The 25,033-nt window shown below is 38.7% G+C and overlaps 1 protein-coding gene across 2 annotated transcripts in view; it reads right to left on the minus strand.

Moving 5' to 3' along the window:
- LOC5578528 (protein O-mannosyl-transferase 2) overlaps positions 1-20,257 on the minus strand; it is a 62,073-nt gene extending 41,816 nt beyond the window's left edge. Inside the window, exons 1-6 of one of the 2 annotated variants that reach the window (XM_021855093.1) lie at positions 20,109-20,257; positions 19,848-20,017; positions 19,160-19,433; positions 10,492-11,376; positions 10,183-10,423; positions 9,969-10,117 (exon numbers count right to left, since the gene is read on the minus strand). In XM_021855093.1, coding sequence (XP_021710785.1) covers positions 9,969-10,117; positions 10,183-10,423; positions 10,492-11,376; positions 19,160-19,433; positions 19,848-19,963 — 1,665 coding nt within the window. In that variant the 5' untranslated portion in view covers positions 19,964-20,017; positions 20,109-20,257. Of the gene's footprint in view, positions 1-9,968; positions 10,118-10,182; positions 10,424-10,491; positions 11,377-19,159; positions 19,434-19,847; positions 20,037-20,108 lie in introns of both variants that reach the window. The other variant, XM_001663869.2, reaches the window with a different exon arrangement.
- Positions 20,258-25,033: the final 4,776 nt, after the last annotated feature.

A 25,033-nucleotide genomic window follows, 5' to 3' on the forward strand; every position in this document is an offset into this window, starting at 1 on the left:
TGAAACGGCGCAGGACCGAGGTGATATATTCACTGAAATTCACGCATTAAATACGATTATTGCACGATTTTCACCTTCTATTTGATATCTCGGTATCAGGTCAAGGTAAACATGGAACTTATTCTAATCCCGCGCACAAAAGCCGGCACACTGATGGAGAGTTGTGATTATTATTCTGCAGATTCGAACATTTTGCTAATGCTGCAGCTGCAGCACTAATGATGCACTATCGGGCACTGATGCGGCATAAAACGTTTAATGATGCTTAAGATCCAAATCACATTGGAGCCAATCCCAGACAACCAAAATGTACGAATAACGAAATCACTTGGAGGCTTTGTATGTGCAAAATTTCACTCATAAGATGTCGCGAAAAGGCCTTCTACGTACAAAAGTGGAGGCGATATGCGTGCATATATTATGTGATGAATAATAACATACAATGTGAGTGTATAAATATCCTACCGAACTAACCTATGATCTTATGCAAATTATTTTATGATAACAAATGTGGATTTGACAGCTGCTACGAATTGATTCGATTTACTTTGTACAAGTGTACGAGACGAAACAAAATGTGCAAATGAACTCAGAAAAAAAGTGTTTTATGCGAGGAAACTCATGAATCTGACGAGTTTATCCACGGTTTTTTGCGGGTTTGATGTAATTAGTATGAATAAACGAGTTGTAACGTGTACTTTCATGCGATTTCAGGTTGTCTGGGATGTCAAACCTGGAAAAGCAGTTTTTAACGAAAACAATCGACAAATCGCAACATATAAAAACATACAGCTGTTTGGATCGCAAAATAAAACATCTGTGTAATTTTATTTTTTGTCGATATGTCGATCATTTTTGAGAAAACTGCTCTTTCAGTATTGACATTTGCTCCAATGTTACTTGAACCTTAACGACCCTTATGCGCGATTGGAGAATTTACTACGTATAGGTGAAACGTGAACGTCCATAAATAGGTATGATTAGAAACGGGAAGAAGGCGTGATGCCTATAAGATGAAACTTTACGCGTGGCTTACGCTGCTTGAAAATTACGAAGGCGTTGAACGATGGTTCCTAGCCGCAAAGCTTATAATTTCACCGTGTACCAACTCGAATTGCATGTCATGCAAAGGAAAACTGCGAGAGGGGGGAAATGGTTCTACAATTGACACTGCAGCCCGTGAATGGCGTTAGTACATACGTATGCCATTATCTAGAGCTGTTAGAGAAGGTGAAAATAATTAAGAGATGCTTAAGATATGCTTTAATGATTAATACACGTAAAAGGGTGGCGAAAGAAGCATCCCAGGTCAACTGTAAAAGTACTTATGAAATACTAAGCTGAGAAACACGCTATGTTCCTTTTGATGCGTAACACCAAGAAGACCGTAGTAAAATCCCAAATGAATCTATGAAAATAGTACCGTAAATTCGGGTGAAATTGATCAGAAGGGTGAAATTGATCACTGTGTCACACGATTTTATTTCCCTCTAATAGAGCACAGAAATCAATGCAACCTATGTAAATGAACGTTGTTTGTCTTGACTATTGTCAAATTGCATGTTGTGAAACTTTTTGTGTTAAGGAATTTTTATTTCTATGAAAATAATAGAAAATTCCATAATTGTGTTCTGTGTGGTATTGGCAGAAATCAATAAACTTATAGTTTTAAACAAGGATTTGGACATGGTGTCAACCTGAATATTTGTAAGGATGCTTGAAATATATCCCCAAAACGAATTTTATCATCAAAATTTGTACCAATTTGTTCATTTTGTTGTAATAATTGAATTTTTTATAGATATCAGAAGCTTGCTTCGGAAATTGCCTACATTTAGGCGTTTTCTGTGGAATTGTTGAGAATTAATTGTTTATTATTTCCATAAACTTTGCATTGTTAAGAATTTGGCAAGCATATTTGGATTCAGGAGGCCCAAATTAAATAAGTAAAATTGTTTTCAAAACAAACAATAATTGTTTTGACTGGTGATCAATTTCGCCCCGAAATGGAATTGCTTGATTTTTTATTTTAGAGGCGATTTTCAGCACTAAAATCACAACTGTATGAAAATTTAAGTGTATAAACCAATGAGGCTCACTGTCGTACTTGTTTTCCTGCATTAAGTTGTTTGGAATTGCCAACATCATAGAAAACAGACAAGGAAAACAGTGAAATGTGATCAATTACACCCGAAATTACGGTATGTTTAAACCCGCACCTGTAGAAGAACTCATTGATAGAGCAAATCGCATACAAGATGTTTGTTTGCTGAAGGTCGGGAAATGTTTTGTGGAAAGCTAACAAACTACGTTTAGAAAATTTGCAGTACCAGCACTTGTCGAACTCAATACAGTTTGAATAGAGGACTCTTTCTTGCAAATGTTGGTAAAGGTGTGGCTGACATACTATCGATGCCTCACGCGACAAAAGGAATAACATATATTTTATTGAAGAGTACCGTAATTCGGGGTATCATTGATCAGCGGAGTAACATTGATCGGAATGACTCCTCTCGTAAAAAAATCGTATCAACATTTGTTGATGGAACATTTTCAATTCACGAATGGTGCTTCTCTTTCTTTTATTCATAAGCTTATAAAAGTGAAGATTTTTGCGAAAATTGCGTTTACCTTATGCGTAAATTTGTCAACTTTTCGAAACAATGATCTTAATGGTTAAGGATGACACTACCGAAGATTCGTGTCTCACAAAAAATCTGCAAACGATATGAGCAAGGAAAATGCGGTTCTTACTAAAAATGGCATCGCTGAAAACGATTCCGTTGTCAAAATTTTCATAAGTATGCTCAATTAGGCAACATTAATGAATTACTGTTAAGAATGTAGAATTTCCTAAGGAAATTGCCTACCTTTATGCGTATTCCGTGGTTCGAGTTGTTTTTAATTCTAAAATAACTCAAAAAATAAACGACTTGTAAGCGTTTGGTCTCCAAATTCGGCTTCAGAGGCCACGATTTAAGTAAGTAACGACATTTTAAATATTACCGAATGTGGTTTACATAGGTGATCAATGTTACCCCATATCAGCTAAATCAAAAAATCACTTAAAAAAAATTTAAAAACATCATTAAATCATTCAAGAAACAAAATACAGTATATAGTCACGAGCGATGGGTGGCAGTACTTGTTTTAAAAATATAAAATTTGCAACATTTGCATTTTTAAACGAAATATTTAAGAAACATTCAAAAAAATGATCAATGTTACCCCGGATTACGGTAGTATCAAGTTCACAGATAGGTTTATCGTCGACGGGCAGCGTTGCCAACCAGATTTGTCTGGAATATTCCAGATTTTTAAGGAACCATTTTACAAAAGTCTGGGAGATCCAGATAAAATTTGTGACGAATTTGTAAGGTTTTGTAAATAATTTGTAAGGTTTTCCATATACAACATTAGAAATCCAGACTTTTCCAGACAAATTTCAAAATCTCCCAGATTTTTAAAAAATTGACTTGGCATCCCTGTCGATGGGTCACTTGGTGTTTCCCCTGCCTTTGGTAGTTGCACCATTTTTTGTCGCTTCCATACGTCTATGCAGTGTTGCATCCAGGTTCTGAATATGTCCAAGTCTGCATTGATTGACGCTTTCAGGGCAACACTCAAGATACCATAGTGTCCCGGTGCCTTATTTGACGCGAATGACTTCACGACTTCTGCCGGCTTTTCAATCGTCACCCTCGGGGAAGAAGTCCCTTCATCTTCCGCATACAGCACCGAGGCCATGGGCGTGTGGGGGTGATGCTGTAAAAGCACATAATTTATCGATCACAGTAGCTCGGCCTTTCTGAATGCAGCTCCACGTTGCATCCTTTCTCTAGTCCAAAGGAAGATCGCTAGAAGATTTGCAATTAATTCGCACCACCGATACACCGGCGGCCAGGATAGCCGTAGCGGAAAACGCGCAGCTAGTCAGCATGACCATGCTGAAGGTCGTGGATTCGAAACCCGCTGGTCGAGGATCTTTTCGGGTTGGAAATTTTCTCGATTCCCAGGGCATAGAGTATCTTCGTACCTGCCACACGATATACACATGCAAAAATCAATCAATCGGTAAAGAAAGCTCTCAGTTAATAACTGTGGAAGTGCTCCTAAGAACACTAATCTGAGAAGCAGGCTCTGTCCCAGTTGGGACGTTACGCCAGAAAGAAGAAGAAGGTACACCGGCGGCCTGTCTTCTCTGGGAGGGGCTTTTCTCAGCATGGAAGCATCATCCGCTCGTGATATCACAGCAACTAGCTCTTCACCGTTTAGGACCCCAGGGCTTCAGTCGAAGCGCGCTGTTTTCCAACCCCGGACTTGAGTCGAGTTACAGTTACATCGCACTGCCCTCCGTCCGCCAAACATTACACTATAACGAATCGTTTGATGATTGCTATTGTATCGTCATCAACGAACCAGCTCATGGTTCCTATAAGTTTGAAACTACATAACGTCACGTCAATACAGTTCTGACCCGATTTTGTCAGCCCCTTTTTGTAAAGAACTTTCTGTTGTCACTGTCAAATCATCAACGTTTTTCACAAATTTGTTATACTCTGAATACGTAAAACATAGTACAGTAATAACACTGATAATTTGCTTGCATTTTAAAAGGGAGCCAAAAGAAATTTTGAAAGGGCGGCTGACAAATTCGGGTCATCTATGTAATAAAGTCCGCACCGTTTCTGCGGAATGTGCTCACTTTACTCACATTTTCCAGCGCTACATTTATAGCGACCAGGGATTCCAACAATATATGGCCTCTTTGGTAAGTTTTATAGCGGAAACTCCACCCCAGTGCCCATGCATTAATATCTCCAGCTATCACTACTGGCTGCCGATTTAATAGTTCGACTATCATCCTGTCGACAATATAGGAAAGTTCCTCAATCGACCACCTTGGGGGCGTGTAACAACTGCAATAGAGCACGCCATTAATTTTCGGATTCGCAAAACCATCATTTGAGATAGATGTTACTTTTTGGATTGAGTATCGTTAGCTCCATGCTTTTGTTTATAGATGTCTAGCACTTCGCTCTCTTTGGTCCTCCTGGAACCCCCGGCGATGGAAGCTGTCCAATAGTTCCGGTGGGGGATAACGGCCGCACTGTGAGACCCCGTCTACTGGCGGATATCGCAGGGGAAATTTCACGCTATGCGCAGTCTTCGTCGTCGGGTTGCAGAGGTAATCCGACAGTTTCGGTTTGGGGATGGCGTCCACACTATCGGTGACCTACATATCCGAAGCTCCTCTTCATTTTTCGTCGACTGGCTTGTTAGGTGCCGAGATCGGTCCTACGAGTCCGGTTGGGGAATGACTCCCGGTTCATCGGCACCCCGACGATCCAAGGCCATACCGCACTCATTTCTTCTTCCTTCTTCGTCAGGTGGCATTCAAAAAATATATGCTCCGGAGTTTCTTCCGCGTTGATGCATTCGGGACAGGATGACGACCTTGTGTGACCAAACCTGTGCAAGTATTGTCTGAAACAACCATGTCCGGACAAAACCTGCGTCAAGTGAAAATTTAGTTTGGTCTTCTTATCCACACCGACAGACTTGGGATAAGACGATGTGTCCATCTGCCAGTCGTAGCTTGATCGCACTGGTGTTGCCATTCCCTGATGGTGTCAGCACGTTCTCCTTCTCGAACTCCTCTTGTATGGCGGTCCCTGTAGCACTCGCTATCTTCCTCGAGAAGAAGTCTGTCTGATAGGTATCATCCCTGCCTCCGATGAAATGGTGCGGTACGAATTTAAAACCCGCATAGCCATGAACCTATACGTACTGCTAAGACGAGATCGATTCATTTCGGTCTTCAGTGCAGTCACCCTTGGTGGACCTCCATATCTGATGATCGTTGTTGTGACCAGGGCTGGAAAGCGTCAATGTAAATACAGGGTGTTGCGCGATTTTTACATAGTTGCTTACCTCACTGTCATCGGACGGCGAGACAATGACAGAGATTTTCTCTAAATTCTCTTTCATTTTTCCGTCACTACGGCCTGTGACGGAATCGCAAACTTGACTATTTTGAGTTAACTATCTGGTATAATTGTTGTTTATATCGTTGAAATCAAGGAAGAATATCCACTTAACGTTTCAAACACATTTACTTCCCGAAATTCTCCAAAATAAGATACAAATTTTAATAGCAAAACAACATTAAAATTGCTCTCGTGAGAGCTCTGTCATTGCGACTTGACGAAGTGAGCACATGAAATATAGTTTCGACTTGCGACAATGAGAAGACTCGTTTCGTCAGTGTCGCAAGCTGGTCATGAAACTTAACAGCCCTGGTTGTGACGCTCGCTAGCAGCCGCTTCTTGCTGCTTTTAATCGCCTAGTCGTTGACCATGATCCGAGATAACGCCGATATCGCCTTCGCCGCTTTGTCACAGACATAGTCGATATGTTTGTTGAAATTAAGCCGATCATCAATCATCCCCCCTAGATACTTAACTTCGCGCTTCGAGTTGATGATGCAACCACCAACCTAAATTCTTGCCGCCTTACAATTGCTGATCATAACCACTTCAGTTTTTTGGTGGGATATCGCCAGCTTCTTGTCCCGCATGCAATCTTCTATAGTATCGATCGTCTCGGTGGCGATTACCTCCACCTCCTCTCTTGATTCACTGACTACCAATAGCACCACATCGTCCGCAAAGCCAACAATCTTTTCGCCTCTGGGAAGATTAAATTTTAGGACACCATCGTACATAATATTCCACAGGGTCGGGCCGAGAATAGAGTCCTGAGGAACGCCTGCCGTAATTTGAGTACTTTTTACTTCTTGGCCTGTTTCATATATCAGTAACCGGTTCTAAAAACAGCTCTTCAGAATCCGGCAAATGTACTTAGGTACTCTCATGCTATGCAACGAATCGGTGATTGCTTTCCAGCTAGCGCAGTTGGAAGTGTTCTTCACGTTTAGTGTGATCACTGTACAATAACGGTTTCCTCTCCTTTTCTGCTTCTGAGCTGTCTCCATGGTTTCCACAACAGTTAGAATGGCGTCCACAGTAGATCTTCCTTTCCGGAAGCCAAACTACATATTCGACAGCCCGTTCTCGCTCCAGCATTTTGCTGGACGTCTCCCGCAAGCATATCGGCCTGAAGATTCACCAAGTGGTTTACCCGGCTTTGGCAGCAGCACCAACTTTTGCTGCTTCCAGGAGTCTAGAAAGCTGCCATCGTCAATACAATTCTGCAGAGTGGTCCTAATCATATCGGGTCTCTAGAAGATCGCAGTTTTCAGAGCCAGATTTGTGATTCCGTCTGATTCTGAGGCCTTCTTTGCGTCCAAGGCTTTCGCCACACCGACCAACTCCTCATTCGTTACTCGAGATTCATCGTAGTCTCCATTCTGCAAGAGTGGGCGATCAGCTTATAGCTTCGTGCTACGGGATAGTCTGTCAATAATGACCTTCATTCTCTCCGGACACTTTTCTCGTGCCATTGTTGATCCTTTAAACTTTGCCATGGCTACTCTGTACGCGTCACCCCACGGATTTGCGTTTGCTTCGTCGCAGAGTTCTTAAAGGCAAATGTTTTTGCTTAGCCTGATTTCGCTTCTAAGAATGGATCTTGCCGCTCTGTAGACGAGCCTAGGTTACTCTCTTTTAGCGTTGTTGCAAGCCCGGAGCATTCTGGCTCGGAGGCAGCTTCCACGTAGATCGGCAATAGTCGAGTTCCACCGGTAGCCTGAACGGTGGCCGTTAGCTGGTTTCGCAGCTCTCGGCATGGTTGCATCGTACGCACGAGTTAGTGCTGCCGTTAACTCGTCTGCACTGAGTTTCAAAATGATGTGTTCAAGTCTAAGCGCTCTGACGAACACGTCCTTCTTGCAGTCCGCCGTTTTACGTCTGTCTGATTTTTGCAATATACTGGCTGGAACCTGCTCCCAATGCGGTACCGGATAATCTGATGGTCACTGCCGGTATACTCTCGCACACTCTCCAGTTCATGTGTCTCGCTAGCCCCAGGCTGCAAAAAGTGAGGATCATCGACTCTTTGCCTTCCCGACGCTTTGTGCTGCTTCTAACAGACTGCATCCTCTTGTGTTAGTGAGGCGGCTTCCCCATTCGATTGCCCAACCATTGAAGTCGCTGGCTCTGACGAATGGTCTACGATCAGTAAGCTCTGCCGTTAATCTGTCCAGCATACGGTTGAAATCTTCTAACGGCCATCGCGGAGTAGCGCAGCAACTACAGATATACACACCATTACTTTGGTGATTACGAAGTCTTCTTCAGCGCATTCCACTACTTCCTAAAAGGGGTATCTTCCAACCGTCCAAATTGCCACTGTTTTACTTGTATCTGCTGCCCAATTTCCATCTCTAGGTGGGGTTTGGAATGACACAGAGGTGATAGCTACGCCACACTTCATTTCCGCTACGGACTGCCACAGCAAATGCTGAACAACCTCACAGTGCTTCAAGTTTATTTGCACTATTTCCACTGTGACATGTTTGCAGACGCTTGTTTAAAGGCCGGATATCTTGGGCCTCCTACTACTTTGCAGACACCTGCCGTTTTGGGAGTTATTTTGATCAATGAACACGACTAGACCCGGGGCATCACCTTATCTGCTGCACTGCCATAGCCACAAAGCCTTGGACTCTGTCTGTACTTTTCCTTTTTTTCTATCTGGCGTTACGTCCCTACTGAGGAAGAGCCTGCTTCTCAGCTTGTGTGCTTATAAGCACTTCCACAGTTAATAACTGAGAGCTACATGCACTACCCATCAAAGGTATGGAAATACTTCGACGAGTATTGCAACACTTATTTAAAAAACAATCAACATCCACCGAAAAGCTTAGAATCTTTACAACAGCAACAGATAATTTCCTGTTATTCTGAACATTTTGCGTGTGGCAAAATTCAAAACCGGTATTGTAATACTCGGCAAAGTGATTCCATTATTTTGTCGGGAAGCGTAGACAGCTGCGAATTGAGTATTATGATTAGGAAATGTTCATGCGGTTTGATCATAATAGAACAGATAATTGACATTAAATAATGTGCCAAAGCAACAGTATTATGCTAAACATTATGTTTTGGAAAGGCTCAATCAAGGTAATTTTCGAAAATCAATGAGTTATACTAACGTATCACTTTTATATAAGCGAAATTAGATAAAAAAGTGAGAATCCGTTCGTCTCGAAATAGTTACATATGTTTATGGCGTGTTAATTATCACTAATTTTCAAATTTCCCTGTAGATTCCTCCAGTTCAGCTAACCTTTCAAGGACACTATTCTTCACAACCATGTGCATTCGTACAAACGCCACTAAGCAACTCGAAATCTGTTTGCATCCGTAACCAAGTGCGTGCACTTGAGGTGTTGACATAGAATCGTACTTGCCGTGCTGCGCAATAATGCATGCCACCCACCACATTTTACTGCACCAAGGAGCTGCTACAAACACATCCCACTTCAGCCAAACACGACGACACGAGGCAAGTATATGCCTATAGCAGCGATTTCTCATCTCGAGACAAAGCACTAAACGCTTAATCATCGCTTAATATGTACGCCGCCAGGAGCAAACTGTCGTTCAGGACGTTTTGCAAACAGGGCAGGTAAAACGTAAAACGAGGTGGATTTCTCTGGGAATGGTGCTGACGATTATTATAACATGATTGCAGTCACTCGAGGGCTTTTGATGTGGATGCAGTTGATTAACAACAGGCACAAGGTTGTTGCAATAAATTCCTGCGTCAACGAAGCCGTCGTCCCCCACACATATGTGAGAGGTCCTTGAGGAAAATGGGAACCCTCAACTGAAGTATGTATTTCATCTCATTTACCGCTAGCAGAGGGAAGATATGTATATTCGTCATAATGGAGATGACTGCCGTGCATACTTGAAATTTAATTGCTCGCGGAATAAATTTAAAATCTAATCCAATCAGAGAATCAGAGATGGGAAATGCTTTCATAAACTTTAACTCACCCGATAATTAATGGGCCATTGCCATGGTCGGCTGGTTACTTCACCTTCCTTTGGTTTCAAACCGGAATTTCCCTGAAGCATCACTGCATGTGATTCGAAGAAACGACTGATGAATCCTGGTGCATAGACTTGGAAGTTGACGCTGGGTACTAGAAAAAGATAAATGAATTAATCAATTGTAACACGCGTCGCATTATTAGGTGGCATGGCATACATTTATCAAATTGATTATCTTCCACATTCCAAACGGCACTCCTATCCCGGATGTTTGGATTGCAAGTTACTTCCTGCTGTTCGAATCCCCATTTCGGCAACTGCTTAGCCGTTGTCGTCAGAACGCACCGTTCAATGTAGTGGTAGAATATCAAACGACTCGTCACGGTTTCAACTATATCACCATCCTTGCCGCCAATTATCTGCACCTGCCAGACATCATTACTATCACCTTGTCCCTCCTGCGAAATAGAAAGAGCTTTTATCCACAACGCCATTCCTGCAGATGGTTCGCATCCCAGCTACAAACCTCTCCGTAGCACGTGACTTGCATGTGCTTTTTCGTAACAGGAGCTTGTTCCCGATGCGAGTGCAAGTTCCGTTTGGTTTGGATATGTTCGAATCGAATCAAATCTCCGTGCTTTACCAGGGTTACATTATCCACCGTTTGCTTGTTGTAGGGCTTTATCAACCACTTGTTGTTTTCGTCCTTGTGACTGTAGGTCGTCACCTGTTGCTGTTTGGCGCCGAAACCCTTTGGATAAAGGTGGTTGTGCGAGTGTAGATAGCCACCTCCAGTTTTATGATTTTTCAACGTAACAACTGCTCCGTAAGCTACTTCTCTGGGCATTGAGACGTTATACAGTGAATTTCCAACCAGGTTTGATTGGAAGCCAGAACTATAGAATCCGTCTCCACTTCCACTGTGGTTCAACACGTTTAGATGAATATAGAAAAATGTCGCATACAGGATAATCGGCAAAATTATAAGCGTAACGGCTCGAGCTACCAATTGCTTTACAGTGTAGGAGATCGGTTTGGTCAAATCTCCGAGAACATCCCACAGATCACTAGCGGTATGGAGTCCAACTAACATCACAACGAACAGCCCCACAAACTTTACACTGATGGTACAGGCTAGCATTGCTCCCGTGAAGCACAACCAGGTCCACCAACTCCGTGTGAAGCTCTCTTGGTTCCGGGTGAGTTTTGTGACACGTGCCATGCCCATTACGGATGCGGTCATGAAAAATATCAAAGGAGGATCCAGCAGTATGTATCGGTTCAAGATGAGCATGCCGATGTCGAACAGGATGTAAGCGGCACCGAAAGCAGACGCCGTCAGCGATCCAGTCATGTCCCAAACGGTATGGAAGGACATCGGAACGATGGCCGCACCCATAGCGGTACAGAACTGTAAAAAAGGAAATGGTTGATAATAATCAAATAATTTTATACGTCCATTTATCGGGATTGTATATTCTGTGACGTAAGCACCATTTGATTCATTAGAATAGGAATAATTTGAAGGTATAGAAAGCGATTATTTCAGAATTAAAACTGCAGTTACGATGTGATTTTGATAAGGTACTGCGGGGCAAGTGGGTGAATGGGGTAAGTGATAATAATTGGAATATTTTACTGAATATTTGAATCAACGTTTTAAACACATGCGTAAGCCTTTTAAGCCATTGAGAACATTACAATAGGTAAGAGATTCCGGAGATTTTTCAGCCATAATTGCATAATAAAGCGAAAGGTTGTTAACCTGTCAACTATCACTCCATAACAAGTTGGCGACGTGCGGAAAATAATTTTCTGTGCCACTTAGTTGTAGCTGTCCTGTAGTTGTCCCCTGACAGTTTTAAACTGCAATAAAAAAGTTTAAGAAATAATTCGATATAGACCTAAAAATAACTAAATTGAAACACCATCAACTTTCTAATCACGTGGGGCAAGTGAGAAGTTTCTCATTAGTGATTGAACTTGTGTTTTCTCTTTAGGTAGCTATAAGCAAACAAGGTTCGCAATTATCATTGAACTACATAAAGTGCTGATAAATCAAGAAACACTATACTCAAAGCGTTAAAAACTATTATCATGGCCAAATCATGGAAATTCTCTAAAAAAAAAAAGGTTGCCAAATACAGTCATCTCTCCCTTACTCGATATTGAAGGGACCATCGAGTTAGGGAGGTATCGAGATACAGAACACAAAAGCAGTGTTATTGCGTTCCAAGGGACCATCAAGTTAGCCATGAAAACCAATTTTTACTACGGTTCTCTAACTCGATATCGAGATACGGAATATCGAGTAAGGGAGAGTTAACTGTATTACGATATTAATATGTTTACTTCGGACAGCCGATTAAAAGGAAGACGTTTCAATATAAGAGAACGCACGGAAATCTCGTTGAATGTCTATGTAAAGCTAGTTCAAAACATAAAAAATGGGGTATAGGTTTATCCACATAAAGAAGTCTCTAAATACTTTATTGAAGGATCCCGTTTGGTTTCTCGCGAACAGTTATCCGACGTCATATCCGATTTTCTTAGAAACTAATAACGATCGGTGGAAATTCTACAGAGCAGAAATCTGTCGCATTCTACAGAGCAGAATTCTGTGATTGTACCCCATTTGGCATAAAGTCGTTTGGCATAAGGTCGTTTGGCATAAAGCCGTTTGGCATAAAGTCGTTTGGCATAATAGTCGTTTGGCATAATGGCCGTTGGGCATAATGGTCATTTGACATAATGGTTGTTTGGCATAATGATTGACTTAGAATGAATATCGGATTTTTTTAATCTTTTACCGAGATCAACACCACCGAGCCCATAGCAAACATTTTTGGAAGGTTCTTAACGAGCGTGGTGTTTGTTCAGAGATTTTCCAAACTATGAATGTCAAAAATTGTTGACAAAAAAAGGGAAAATTTATTTGCAAAATATTGAAAGCTCTAATCCAAAGATCTATTAATGCAACATAATGCAAAAATAGCCTGTATACGAGAACAGATTATTTTTCGTTTAAAATGGCAAAACTTTTCAACGATTCTTAATATAGAGTAAGGTGGGGCAAAAGTTCAAGTGGGGTAAGAGTTTCTTTTAAGGATTTCCAGCTCAATTCAAAACAAATCTTATAAATGTCATGGTGGTTTGAATGCTATTCAAGTAAGAGACTTTCAATCCAAATATCATAAAAATCGATTGAGATTTGGAAAAGTTATGGCTATTTGTTGTTTTTCGACGTGAATATTGTAATTTTTGGTCAAACTTTCGTTGGATGGAACCAATTGAAGATAAAATCTTTTTCAATATTTTATGTAAGGGCGTTTCTAGGCCTATCATAAGGTTGCTTTGAGGTGTATTAGTTTTTGCATAGATGCTTGAAAACAATTTTTGGCCCATAGTGGGGCAAAAGTTCGAATCAGCGGGGCAAAAGTTCGACCCATGTATAAAATCACGGAAAAATTTGCAAATTGCCCAAAATCCACATCTTATCTTCAAATTTAGTTAAATTTGTCTGATCGTGTGAAAATTGTCACCAAAATTTTTCATTTCCAGATAGTTTTGTGAAAAACTGCTATTTTTGAATATAATACAATTAACCCGGTTTTAGGAAAATTTTTGACGAAAATTTAGTGTGTATTTTTCGTCAAACTTAAGTTTACGGCTGGTGTAAAGTATGCCTATCATAAAAGGATCGATATTTTGTGTTTTAGCCAGCGAACTTTTGCCCCACACTAGATTCGAACTCTTGCCCCACCGGTGGGGCAAAAGTTCGAATAAGACAATTAATATTGAAACTGTTATAACTAAAAATGGGTAAATATTTTGACACAAGTTTGTTCAGCAAAATTATAGCCAATACGTTGAAGATTCAATGTATGCTATTTGTTTTGTTTCAAGTGCTATTGTTTTCCTGGAAACTTTGATTATACCACTAAGGTCGAACTTTTGCCCCACCTTACTCTATATATTTATTTTGGAAGTGTACATCAAAAACATCATCTATTATCGAAAGAAGGAAACATTTGTGATTGAAAAGTATTATTTTCCAGTATATCTCGAAAAGAGATCATGCGTTTTCAAAAATAAAATATGTTGAATATTGGAAGCTTCTAAAGTAATTTTCATTATAACAGCATGTCTTGCAAGAATTTATAAAACAACAAAATATAAAAATGGTTAACATTTAGATTTACTAAATAATTATATTTAAAACAGTAAAATTATAAAGAACAGCCTAGTTTAAAAAAAGGCAAAATTTATGATTACACCAACAGAAGATTAGACGCCAAAAATTATTGCTTCATAATAAAACGAAAAGATTGCGTTCAGAATCATCGAAGTGATCGTGCTTTTTTCCCCCGAATGTCGGTTCCCCGAATGCCAGTTCCTCGAATGACCCTTTTCCCCGAATGCCATTTCCCCGAATGACCTGGTTTCCCCGAAAAGTGGAGCAGTTTAAATAGGTGCTATAATAGCCTTCAGTGGGTGAATGAGAAAGAACGATCAGGGGATTTTTTTTTATTACCGTACAAAGTGGGCCGAAGGGTCTCAGATTTTCATGAAACTTTTTCCACAGGCAGGGCTCATCAATATATGAATAAAAAAAAATTGAGAAAAATTCAGGATCGCTTATTTTCCCGGAAAACTCAGTTGGAATTTTTTTGTTTTCCTCTGACACTACTTACTTTGAAAAATCATAACTTAGCGGGATTTGGGGCAAGTGTGCCACCTTAAGCAAATTGTTCTCTAACTTTGTCTAAAGCTTAAAAACCCGCCAATTCAGCCTCACGATGTTAGTTTCACATCTTTTCATAAGCACTGTGCCATTTAAAAAGAAAATAATTTCAAAAAGTATTACTTTTGGAGCTCCTCAAATATCATCCAAAATACCCTGATTTTCAACACTATGGGGCAAGTGTGCCACCCTTATGGGGCAAGACGGCCATCGAATAAACATTCATGTAATTCTACTTGTAATGAAATTTTCATTATTTCCTGTTAATATTGCTAACAAAGCAGAGCCTAATTGACAATTTTAAAAATATTTTTAGGTTTACCGTCATGAGGGGATACTTTATAACAAGCATAGTCAATCAATACTAGTCAATTCGAATAACTAAAATTGTTTTTTTTTTGTCTCCATTCAATGCGATACACAAATTACTCTTTCATTATGGAGGATCTGTATAATATAACACTAGATCAGCACTAAACAAAGGTAAAATATTGATGAAAATAAGTAAAATAGTTCTTAAAACGCCTAAAACCATGTTATTATCGAATATTTGGAGAAAAAAAATCATTGTGGGAGCAAAAATGTTCGCTATTCCTTTTCTGCACTTCAAAAACTACTACTGGTGCCTCATTTTGGTTCATTATCATGATTTTGTTGATGATGTTTACATTTTTATGAATTTCACCCTAACCATTTTTGTTTACCAAATAGGTGGCACACTTACCCCAAAAAGTATAGATTTCAACCAAAATGGATTTTGTATGTAAAACTAAATATTATGGTTTTCACAAAAGTCGATGTAAATACGTGAAAAATAAAGCAATTTGCGTCATATTTTGACCATTGTATTATGGACTATAAGGGAACATATTGTTAAGCTCAAATGAAAACTATAGTTTGTAGTTTTTACAAAAATCAGAGGTGGCACACTTGCCCCTATGGCACACTTGCCCCAAATTCCGCTAAGAACAAACCATCGTAGAAACAAAGTTTTTGATGAAAATAAAACCTCAGGAATAAAAAAACATATTAACTGAAAAAAGTTTTCCACAAAATTTTCCACCGTTGAGAAAATTCGTAAAGAAAAGCCGTAAAAACTATGTTCCAATTAGTGGAAAACTTTCAAAAATATTTTTGATAAGGTAATTGTTGCGTCCACCGCAATAGAATGCGCGACAAAACCCAAAACAAAATACATATCACACTCAATCAGCAGTTATTATCGCACTTTCTCCCCGTCCGGTCGAATACACCGTTGTAGTAAAAGTTGACGAAGTGAAGTCTAGTTTTCTCCCGACCGAAATCCCCACAGTGCAGTGATTCTCCCCCCGTGAACCAGTGACCTATCCCGGATTGTTCCGCTCCGCCGTTGTAGGCAAAGGACCTGTCGAAGAGGGTTCCCTTGCGTGGACAGTACCGTTTTGTCTCAAATTCCGAACAGACTCATATTCCGAACACTCGGTTTTTGTATGGCGACTTGGTTGAAATGTTTCGCTGAAATATGTCACAAAATAACAAGGAAATGGCAGTCAATTGCAATTCAATTTGAACGTCGCCAATATAATTTATACCGCAGGAGTAGTGATGATTCTCTAGTTTGAGACCAGTAGAACAAGCTCAGATAAATTTATTTGCGAAATTATTCATTTGAATACGATTTATTCGTGCTGTTCGGAATTTGAATCAGGGTGTTCGGAATATGAGACAGAATGAACACAGTGTTCGGCATTTGAGTCAAAATGCTGTTCCATACTTTTACGTAAAAACAATACTAAAACTAATAAAATCAACATAATTATTGGTACACCCAACAGCTAACAGGTAGGCTTTGCGATGAAATTAAAATTTACACAAATATCAGCTAATTTATGCCAATGAGATGCATTTGAAGTCCCTGTTGGCCTTAAGTGTTCGGAATATGAGTCAAAACGGTAATTTCATAAGCTTTAATCGCTGAAATTTTTGAAATGTACTTTTTTTTCGCTTTTGAGTTATGGCCAATTTAGTGGAAAATGACCATATAAGCCTTTTCTTTGAAAACCCATATTTCAATCGAAGCATCGGAAAAAACAAAGATTTTTTATCAAAGCAATTGCAAATTTTCAAAAACATCTGAAAAAAGATATGGGATTGGAAAAATTTCCAACTGAGTTTTCCGGAAAAATAGGCGACTCTGAATTTTTCTCAATTTTTTTTTTATTCATATATTGATAAACCCTGCCTGTGGAAAAAGTTTCATGAATATCTGAGACCTTTCGACCCAAACCTGTACGAAAATAAAAAAGAAATCCCCATATGCAACCAAAATAAGAAGGTTTTCTGTCATTCTCGGCTCTACACATGTTGGCAAAAAGCAGAGGATAGTAAAACTCGAAAGAACCGCCAATTAAGTAAAGAAGGCTGCATATTAGATGGCCAGTTCGTTCACCACCCTAAAATGTATAAAGTTACGACAATTATGAGTTGAAGTGGGCTATTCGGGGAACTGGCGTTCGGGGAAACGACATTCAGGGAAAAATAGCACAACCCATCGAAGTAGCTGCAATAATCGATTTCTCTTTTCGCTGATAACTTGAGCTGATCAATGCTATTGATTGCCGCGCTTTTGTCAGTTGGAGACAAAAAATAATTAAAAAATAAAGCTCTAAAGAACAGTCTTTGTATAAAAGAAGGTGATATTTATTTCAATTTAAGGTCAACAGTTTCTATACCTTCAATTATGGTTACATCATATTTAGAATAAAAAAAACATAGAACGTTTGAAAGAAGGGTAAATTTGTGCTAAATATATCAAAATTTTCAGTGCAGAAATATATTCCAATGGCAAAACTCAAAAGGATAATATTTGAAAGAAGGTGATTTCTGGACAAATAATAAAATACTATTGGCAATAACTTTCCTAATATGCTTTAGTTTATTCAAAAGCAAATGATAGTTGAATAAAGTGTCGTTTTGTATCAATTGGCTCCAAAATAAGCCTGATGTCATCAGAAAGATTCAATAAAAACGTAAACACGAAAGTCATCTTAAGGAAATTCTTGGTTTTAGATTCATTATGCCAAACGACCATTATGCCAAACGACTTTATGCCAAACGGCTTTATGCCAAACGACTTTATGTCAAATAACCTACCAGCGAATTCTGTCCCATGATGTAAGAATCAACATTGGAAATGTTGCAGTTATAATGTTGTCGATTTATTTCAACAAATATAACTGAACAGAAGAAAATTCAAGTAACAAGTTGACGAAAATTCTGATTATATCTCACAGAAAAGCTTTAATGCTTTTTGTAGGATTTAATTAAAAAATATTGTTCTGATGGTCTTTTTTTTCTGATAGCCAATGATTGGCGTTAAAACGGATGGGATTTTTACTGAAGATCTTTGTTTTCAACATCTTAGAAAAGTTTTGTTTCATGAACTCCGATGGTTCATGATACTGTGGTGAACAGATTGACGTAGAAATATTTTTTCTCTACTCGAGGAAATGCAAAACAATTTTTTGGAGGATTTTTTTAATTATTGTGGTAGAACTTTGATAGTGGAATACTGTATTTTTTAAGAACTTTACCAAACATGTCTTGTGGTAAAATTTGTAACATAAGTTTTTACTGAATTAGTATCTTGGAGGATATTTTGTAGCATTTTTTTTCAATTTATTGAGGAATTCCTGATGGACTTTCAGCAATTAGCAGCCGTAAAATCAATCATTTTTTCAAAATTCCTATAATTTACCTTATGCTATAATTTCTTTTGGTGTTGCGTTTTGGAGTATGAATGAATATTGTTAAATGTTCCACTAGACAACAATAAATTGTCGAAGCAAGTAGAAACAACAGATGGACAACGAAAGATGCGATAATTTAAAATACTTTTTCTAGAGGCAAATTATTACAAGATAATTACAGTCGAAGCGCGTTATAACGACATCGCAAGGGACCGTCGCAATGAAGAAAAGTCGTTATAGAGAACAGTTATGACATCGAAATGCTTTTCATGGGACCAAAAAATGTCGCTATAGAGAGCTTTTGTCGTTATAAAAGTTGTCGTTATAACGAGCTTCGACTGTAAACCTTCTCTGATAAACAAAAAATAAACAAAGTTTTTTCGCATTTGGTCCTCTCAGACTGCATACTTTTATCGAATTTCGTTGATCATCCAAAGTCAATGTGTTACATGTCTCTCGCAGTTTACAACATTCATTAAATCTTATCAAAGTGAAGTGGAGCTAAAGTAATTCTGCATCAAATGATAGTCTGTTTATGATAATCTGTTTATTTTTTTAAGTTAAGTTTTTAAGTTTAAGTTAAGACCAAGTACAAGGTCCGTTTTAACTCAACCATATAGCTATTACTCTGCATCGCTTATGAGTGCCAACCACCGTTGCATAGCATGTGTGTATGATTAGAATGGCAGGGATAACAAATTTTTGACATTATAAATACTTACGATTCTCATGCCCTCGTAGTGCGTCCCATTGTACTTGTCACCCGGCTTATCGAACGGATACTTCCCGTCATACCCGGTCAGGTATCCAGACAATCCGATCAACATTTTGCCCAGCGGTGGATGAACGTCGAAGAAAAACGTCCGATTAATGTACCAGCTGCCCATTTTACCGAAATGGGTTTCGTCCCAGCAAACATGATCCGGCACCGTCACATTGTAGAATCGTGTTCCCAGTGTTAGCGCCAGTATCGCTCCAAACACGATCCACCAGCTCCTACAATATAGCAAAACCAATTCATTGAGAATCGTCTTCTACTTTCAGTTGAGCTCATCGATTCGCGTATAATATCAAATGTTAATGTCAACGTGGTCCGAAAACCGGTATTCATCTAATTCCACCGAGTTACGAACAAACGCCCTTGACGGTATTATACTATCTAAAATGCAGAGGCAACGCGATACCTCTGATCTTCATGCATGCACAGCATCTTCATTTAGCTTGTATTGCGTAAAAGTTCAGCGATTCATTTATATTGTCAAGCTAATATTTGCTCTCGTATCTTTCACTTTCACTGTGACACATTGAGTAATATTTCGCAGACAAAACCTGTTCTGTCGGATTCTGGAACGACTCATTAGTTCCGCATAGTTCTAATTCTTGATCTCTTATGAACTAACAATAACTTACAGATCAGGTTTCTTGATCCCTGATGTAACATCACTTTCTTTATGCTTTGCTGCTGAGGTTTTATTCCGATTCTGCACATCACTCTTCGAACTTTCCTTTTCACTTGCCAAAGCCATGCTTTCTAGTACTGTGATCAAGGGTTGATCACCTCCAGAACACACGTTTCGTTTCTACGGGGAGGATACAGAACTTTTGAGGACGTAAACAATATTTGACGTTTCTCAAGAGTTGAGTAACTTCGATGAGAGAAAGGCAACACACCTTCTCCCGATCGCTGACCAACACCGTTTTACGGTTTGTGACTTTCCCACTGGATGGTTGCGTGTAAACTGACACGATCGCTTCGAGGTACGGCGAACTAGCGGCGCAAAGAAATTTGAGCCAAAACAAAACGAACGATCGCTGCAAAGCTTACCAGTAGTAGGGTAATGGGTGTATTGGGCACACTCTTTATTTTTACTTTACATGACTTAAATAAAAAATCAGAAAAGTATTGTAAATTGATTTCAATTATGTTACTAACAAATGTTATAGAACGGATTATGCAAAATAAGACGGTAGACCACAGACACATACATTACCCTAATGCTTATGCAAAGCTCTAAGTTACAATTGCATACATCTGTATTGGTGTTAAAATTGAAAGCGCCGAATGCTTGAAAACAGCGAGCACTCGGATTGTGCGTGTTGTTGATTTGAATGTATTTTTTTTGCGTACCTAAATTCTAAAAATTGAGACACGCATTTATAAAGGGGAACGAAAAAGATTTAGAAACGTGACGTCCTATACATAATTTTTGAAGACCTCTTGTGTATTGATTTCGCATGCTTGGAAAATAAAAAAAAAAAAACAAGTATTCAAAAAACCTGAACTAATTACTTATTAACCTAATTATACATAGCACTTGTCATAGCAATAGATTTATGTCATTGACGTCTGCAAAATGTTTTACAATTTGATATTCTATGTAACTTATTAATCCCGTAAGGGCCTATTCACAAATTTCATAACGCTAAAGGGGGTGGGTGGGTGTCCAAAATGGCAATTTTTGGCGTTATGAAATTTGTGAATACACTTTAAGAATGCCGTACACATGATCAATATATACCCATTGAAAAAAATAACAAACTTATGCAATAAAAAAAAACAAAATGACTGTGAGCATTCTGAACCACAAGTACAAAAAACAAAACAAAGGGTGAAACATGAAAAAATCACAGATAAAATTATTCGCAACTATTAAACATTATAAGAATATCCTAACAGTTAACCTTTGGGCTGTCGTGCTGTTGTACTTTGTACAACTGCTTTGATTTATATGCTATCATTTTACAACAGAGATATCTATCGACGCCAAACCGAAATGTATTCCTCAAGAATCTTCTAATAGTAGTTTACGGAACAAATTGCAGAATAATGGTTTTTACAGCACGAGTCGTAATTTTATCCTAGGTGTTTTGCCGAGTAGGATAATTACGACGAGTGCTGTAAAAATCGAGTTCTGCAACGAGTTACGTACAACATTTTTTGCAATATCGTAGAAGACCATCAGGGTATCAGAAATTACGTCGGAATGCATTCATCATTATTTTACAATTTCTGAAATATTGTTGTGTAATGATTCATTATGCAACTCAAAACAGTTCCGTTATGAGAAAGCGTTGCGTAATGAATTATTACAGCACTCTTTTCAGTTGCGTAATGACTATTGCCGCATTGTATTCAGTGCAGGAAAGTAAGCCGTGTCATGACGTTTCGTTGGCGTGATGAAAAACAGCCTATTACGATGAGAAATTGCAAATAGAATAAAAATCGACTGTTTTTGTTTACGCTTTGGCCAGGTCCGTCCCACTCGGGCTCTGATAGGATACCACTTCTAGTATTGCATTTGGTCCTTTGATACTGCAAAAGGTACCCAAGTTTGACAGATCACGGTACACTTTTCACGGCATTCTAGATTTTATTCCATTACCTTATGTGACATAAAATTTTGGACTACTGCAAGGGTCATGGAGGTCTTTATTTTGTCTTTGGTTTGGCCCTTAATAATGCGGTAAAATCATAAAATTTACATAGAGGTTGCATAACAATGAACGCACTATATACGGCTCGAGTAGACCACAATTTGAGATCGGCATATCTCAAAATACGGCAGTTTAGAATTTTAAAATGTTTGAAAATCCAATCCAATTTATCAAGGTTTGAAGAAAAAGTTTTCACTGGGAGTAATCAGTTTGTACTTAAATTACAGTACTACAGTCGACTCTCCTCATCTCGATGTTCTACATCTCGATATCTCTCCCTATGTCGATGATTGAAGTCCCTTCAGTCTGCATACATTTTCACTCTCCATATCTCGATATCCTCCTTATCTCGACATCTCCATATCTCGATGTGTTTCTGTTGATTTTTCGTTCTCAATTTTCTTTCCGTATGTCGATATGACCAATATCGAAGGTTACTGTAACGGGTTGAGGAAAAAAAATTGCCAAACAATAACGAAAGCTCGTTTTTATATCTGAATAAGTCATTTAATAGCTTTTCTATTCTTTTTCACGTAAAAAATAATCATAAATAATAAAATCATTGAATCTTTTAAAAAAGCACTTCCTCCATTGGAACATGTGCCAGTAATAGTTGCATTTGCTTACTTCTGTTCCTACAATAGTGGTTTACATTGATTTCCCATTGAAACTCACTATATTAGGAACGTCTGGTTTGGAACTGGTGCAAATAACGAAAAAGTTAAGGTTTTCAATTGTTTTCTACTATTTCCTTACTATTTTCCAAGATTTTTTATACACATTCATATCATTTTAACAAGGGGGATGTTAGAAAAATACACATAAAAAGAAAATTGCCAATAACACGCTTGAAACCGCACTATCACTATTATTAGGACACACACTATCACTTGATCAGCCACCCTAAGCATTTTTACGGTGAAGAATATTGCCGAACAAGCCAACACTTGTGAAAAAGTTTTGAATAACTGCGAAAACCTACAAATGTTTTCATGATTTTCTGCACAAAAGTTTTTCGTGCAACATTCGGTAACGAATTTTTTTTTTGCAATCCCATTGAGAGCCTTTTAAATAAAATTATTTATATCCTGCGGCCCGCGCTATGTTTTAGAAGCATTCAGGTGGCCCACATAATGAGTTAGGCTGAGGACCACTGTACTAGACCAAAGCTTTGGGATTCGAAACAAATTAGGAGCTCAAAATGACGTCTGTTTGTTTATTACTTTCTTGGCAACGGAGTGTTTTTCGATCTAGTATTCATTAAAAATTTGTTCTTTGTCTCGATCTCTCCCTATCTCGATGGTCCCTTCGATATCGAGATGTGGAGAGGCGACTGTAACTTGTTTGTAACATTTTTCAAAATTTCTCCATAGTAATTTCCATATAAACCTACATTGTCTTTGGGTCACCTTTACATTTCACAGAACATTATTTTTATGGTAATGATGGCAAGAAAGATATGGGAGATTAGATTTTCAAAAAAATTTAAATTTTGAACTGTTTTAAACTTAAAATTTAGATAATTTTGGAACTTGGGGTCTTCACAACGGTCCAATTAATCATATGATGCGTCAGTATAATGTGCATTGAAAATTCATTGGCATTACTTTGTCCAAAGGGCTACTCAAAACACGACTTAATAACAATAGAAGTGTTTCGTCCAGGGTTGACCAAGCCCTACGTTGTGTTTACTTTTTGGTCCCGAAGGGGCAGACGAATAACGACGACTTTCTTTCACGTTAACTGATTTATTGCCCACCACCGAGAGGCAGTGCTCCTGCTCGGTGGGGGATACTATTTGAACGATCACAACTTACAACTAACATTACAAGAAACGGTCTCACTTATATATGCGAGAGGTAGTTCAGACAGAAATTGCAATACAATAATGTGATGCGCCGACAGCTAGCATCACGCAGCCCAACGCAAGAGCATCAAAGCAATTGGGCTGCTTGCTGCTAGCTGGAGGAGAAACAGATAAATTAAACACACTGCTGCGCTACTACTGTAGCTGAGTGCGCTTAGCATACAGTGAATGGGCTATGTCGTTTCGGCGTGACCGAACTAGAAATAATCCATAGCATGTAAGAAAGTATTGTAATTATTGTATGTAGTCTACCTATTCTTGACGAAATTAATAAATAAATAAATACAAATGTTCTGGAGGTGTAGCGCTATCTGATAGTACATCATGTATTGACCTTTTCAGTGATTTTTTTTATTGACTTATAAGCTTTCTATCAATTTACTGAACAAAATTTCCTAAGTGGCCCATATGTTTTGAAGCCTCTAAGTATTGGAAAACAATGAAAAACTGGCGGTACGCCGTTTTACCCCATGTTTTCAAAAAAAAAAAAAAATTTCACGTTGATATCTTTCCCGACCCCCTATTCCCCAATGATTTTACCACACGATGAGTTTTTGATCAGCTGATTGGCTATCATGACAGATATGGTTGTTTTCGTTTACGTTTGCATATCATTCAAAAATTCCAGCCAGAATCGCCAAAAACTCCCGGCTCCATCACGGAAAGAGAATTTTCTCGGTCGTATGCGGTTTTCGTATCGTGTGTTGGTAGCAAAGCCACGCAAAGCTCAAAGCTTTGAGCCAACCCTTCTTCAGTAGAGAAGCTAGGAAGAATACAGGACGCTTCCATGCTTACTGATTTTAAAATGACTTGCTCAATTTTTCACCACCTAATAAAATTTCAATCTTGCCGCTCCCTTGCGACGCCTATCCACCTATTCATTTCAATCATTTGTAAAAAAAATCAACTATAGACTCCCTTTAGCTTTGAGTCACCATAACAAAATAATTTAACCCGTATAGGCCGGAGTGGAAGCAAACATGCTAAAACCCTCATCGCTCAACTAATTCTTAATGGATTCAAATTATTTTTGTCAGTGTACGAGCACACATATCTAGTTTCTAGAAGTGGCCAGAGGAACGCGGAAATATTCATGTGGCCGGAGTTATTACGCTGGGTCGCTGGGTCAGGTCGAGTGAAAAGGGTACTGTGCCCCTGAAGGTAGGCAAATTTCAAGTCACAGATAATTTCCGGAATCGGCTAATATGTGGCCATTATAGCAAGGAATTTTAACAAAATTGCATTAGTGTAATTTTTTTGAGAAACGATCGAATTGGATAACTATGAGTCCTAC

The sequence above is a fragment of the Aedes aegypti genome, chromosome 1, assembly GCF_002204515.2.
Source record: "Aedes aegypti strain LVP_AGWG chromosome 1, AaegL5.0 Primary Assembly, whole genome shotgun sequence".
In the NCBI taxonomy this organism is placed as follows: Eukaryota; Metazoa; Arthropoda; class Insecta; order Diptera; family Culicidae; genus Aedes; species Aedes aegypti.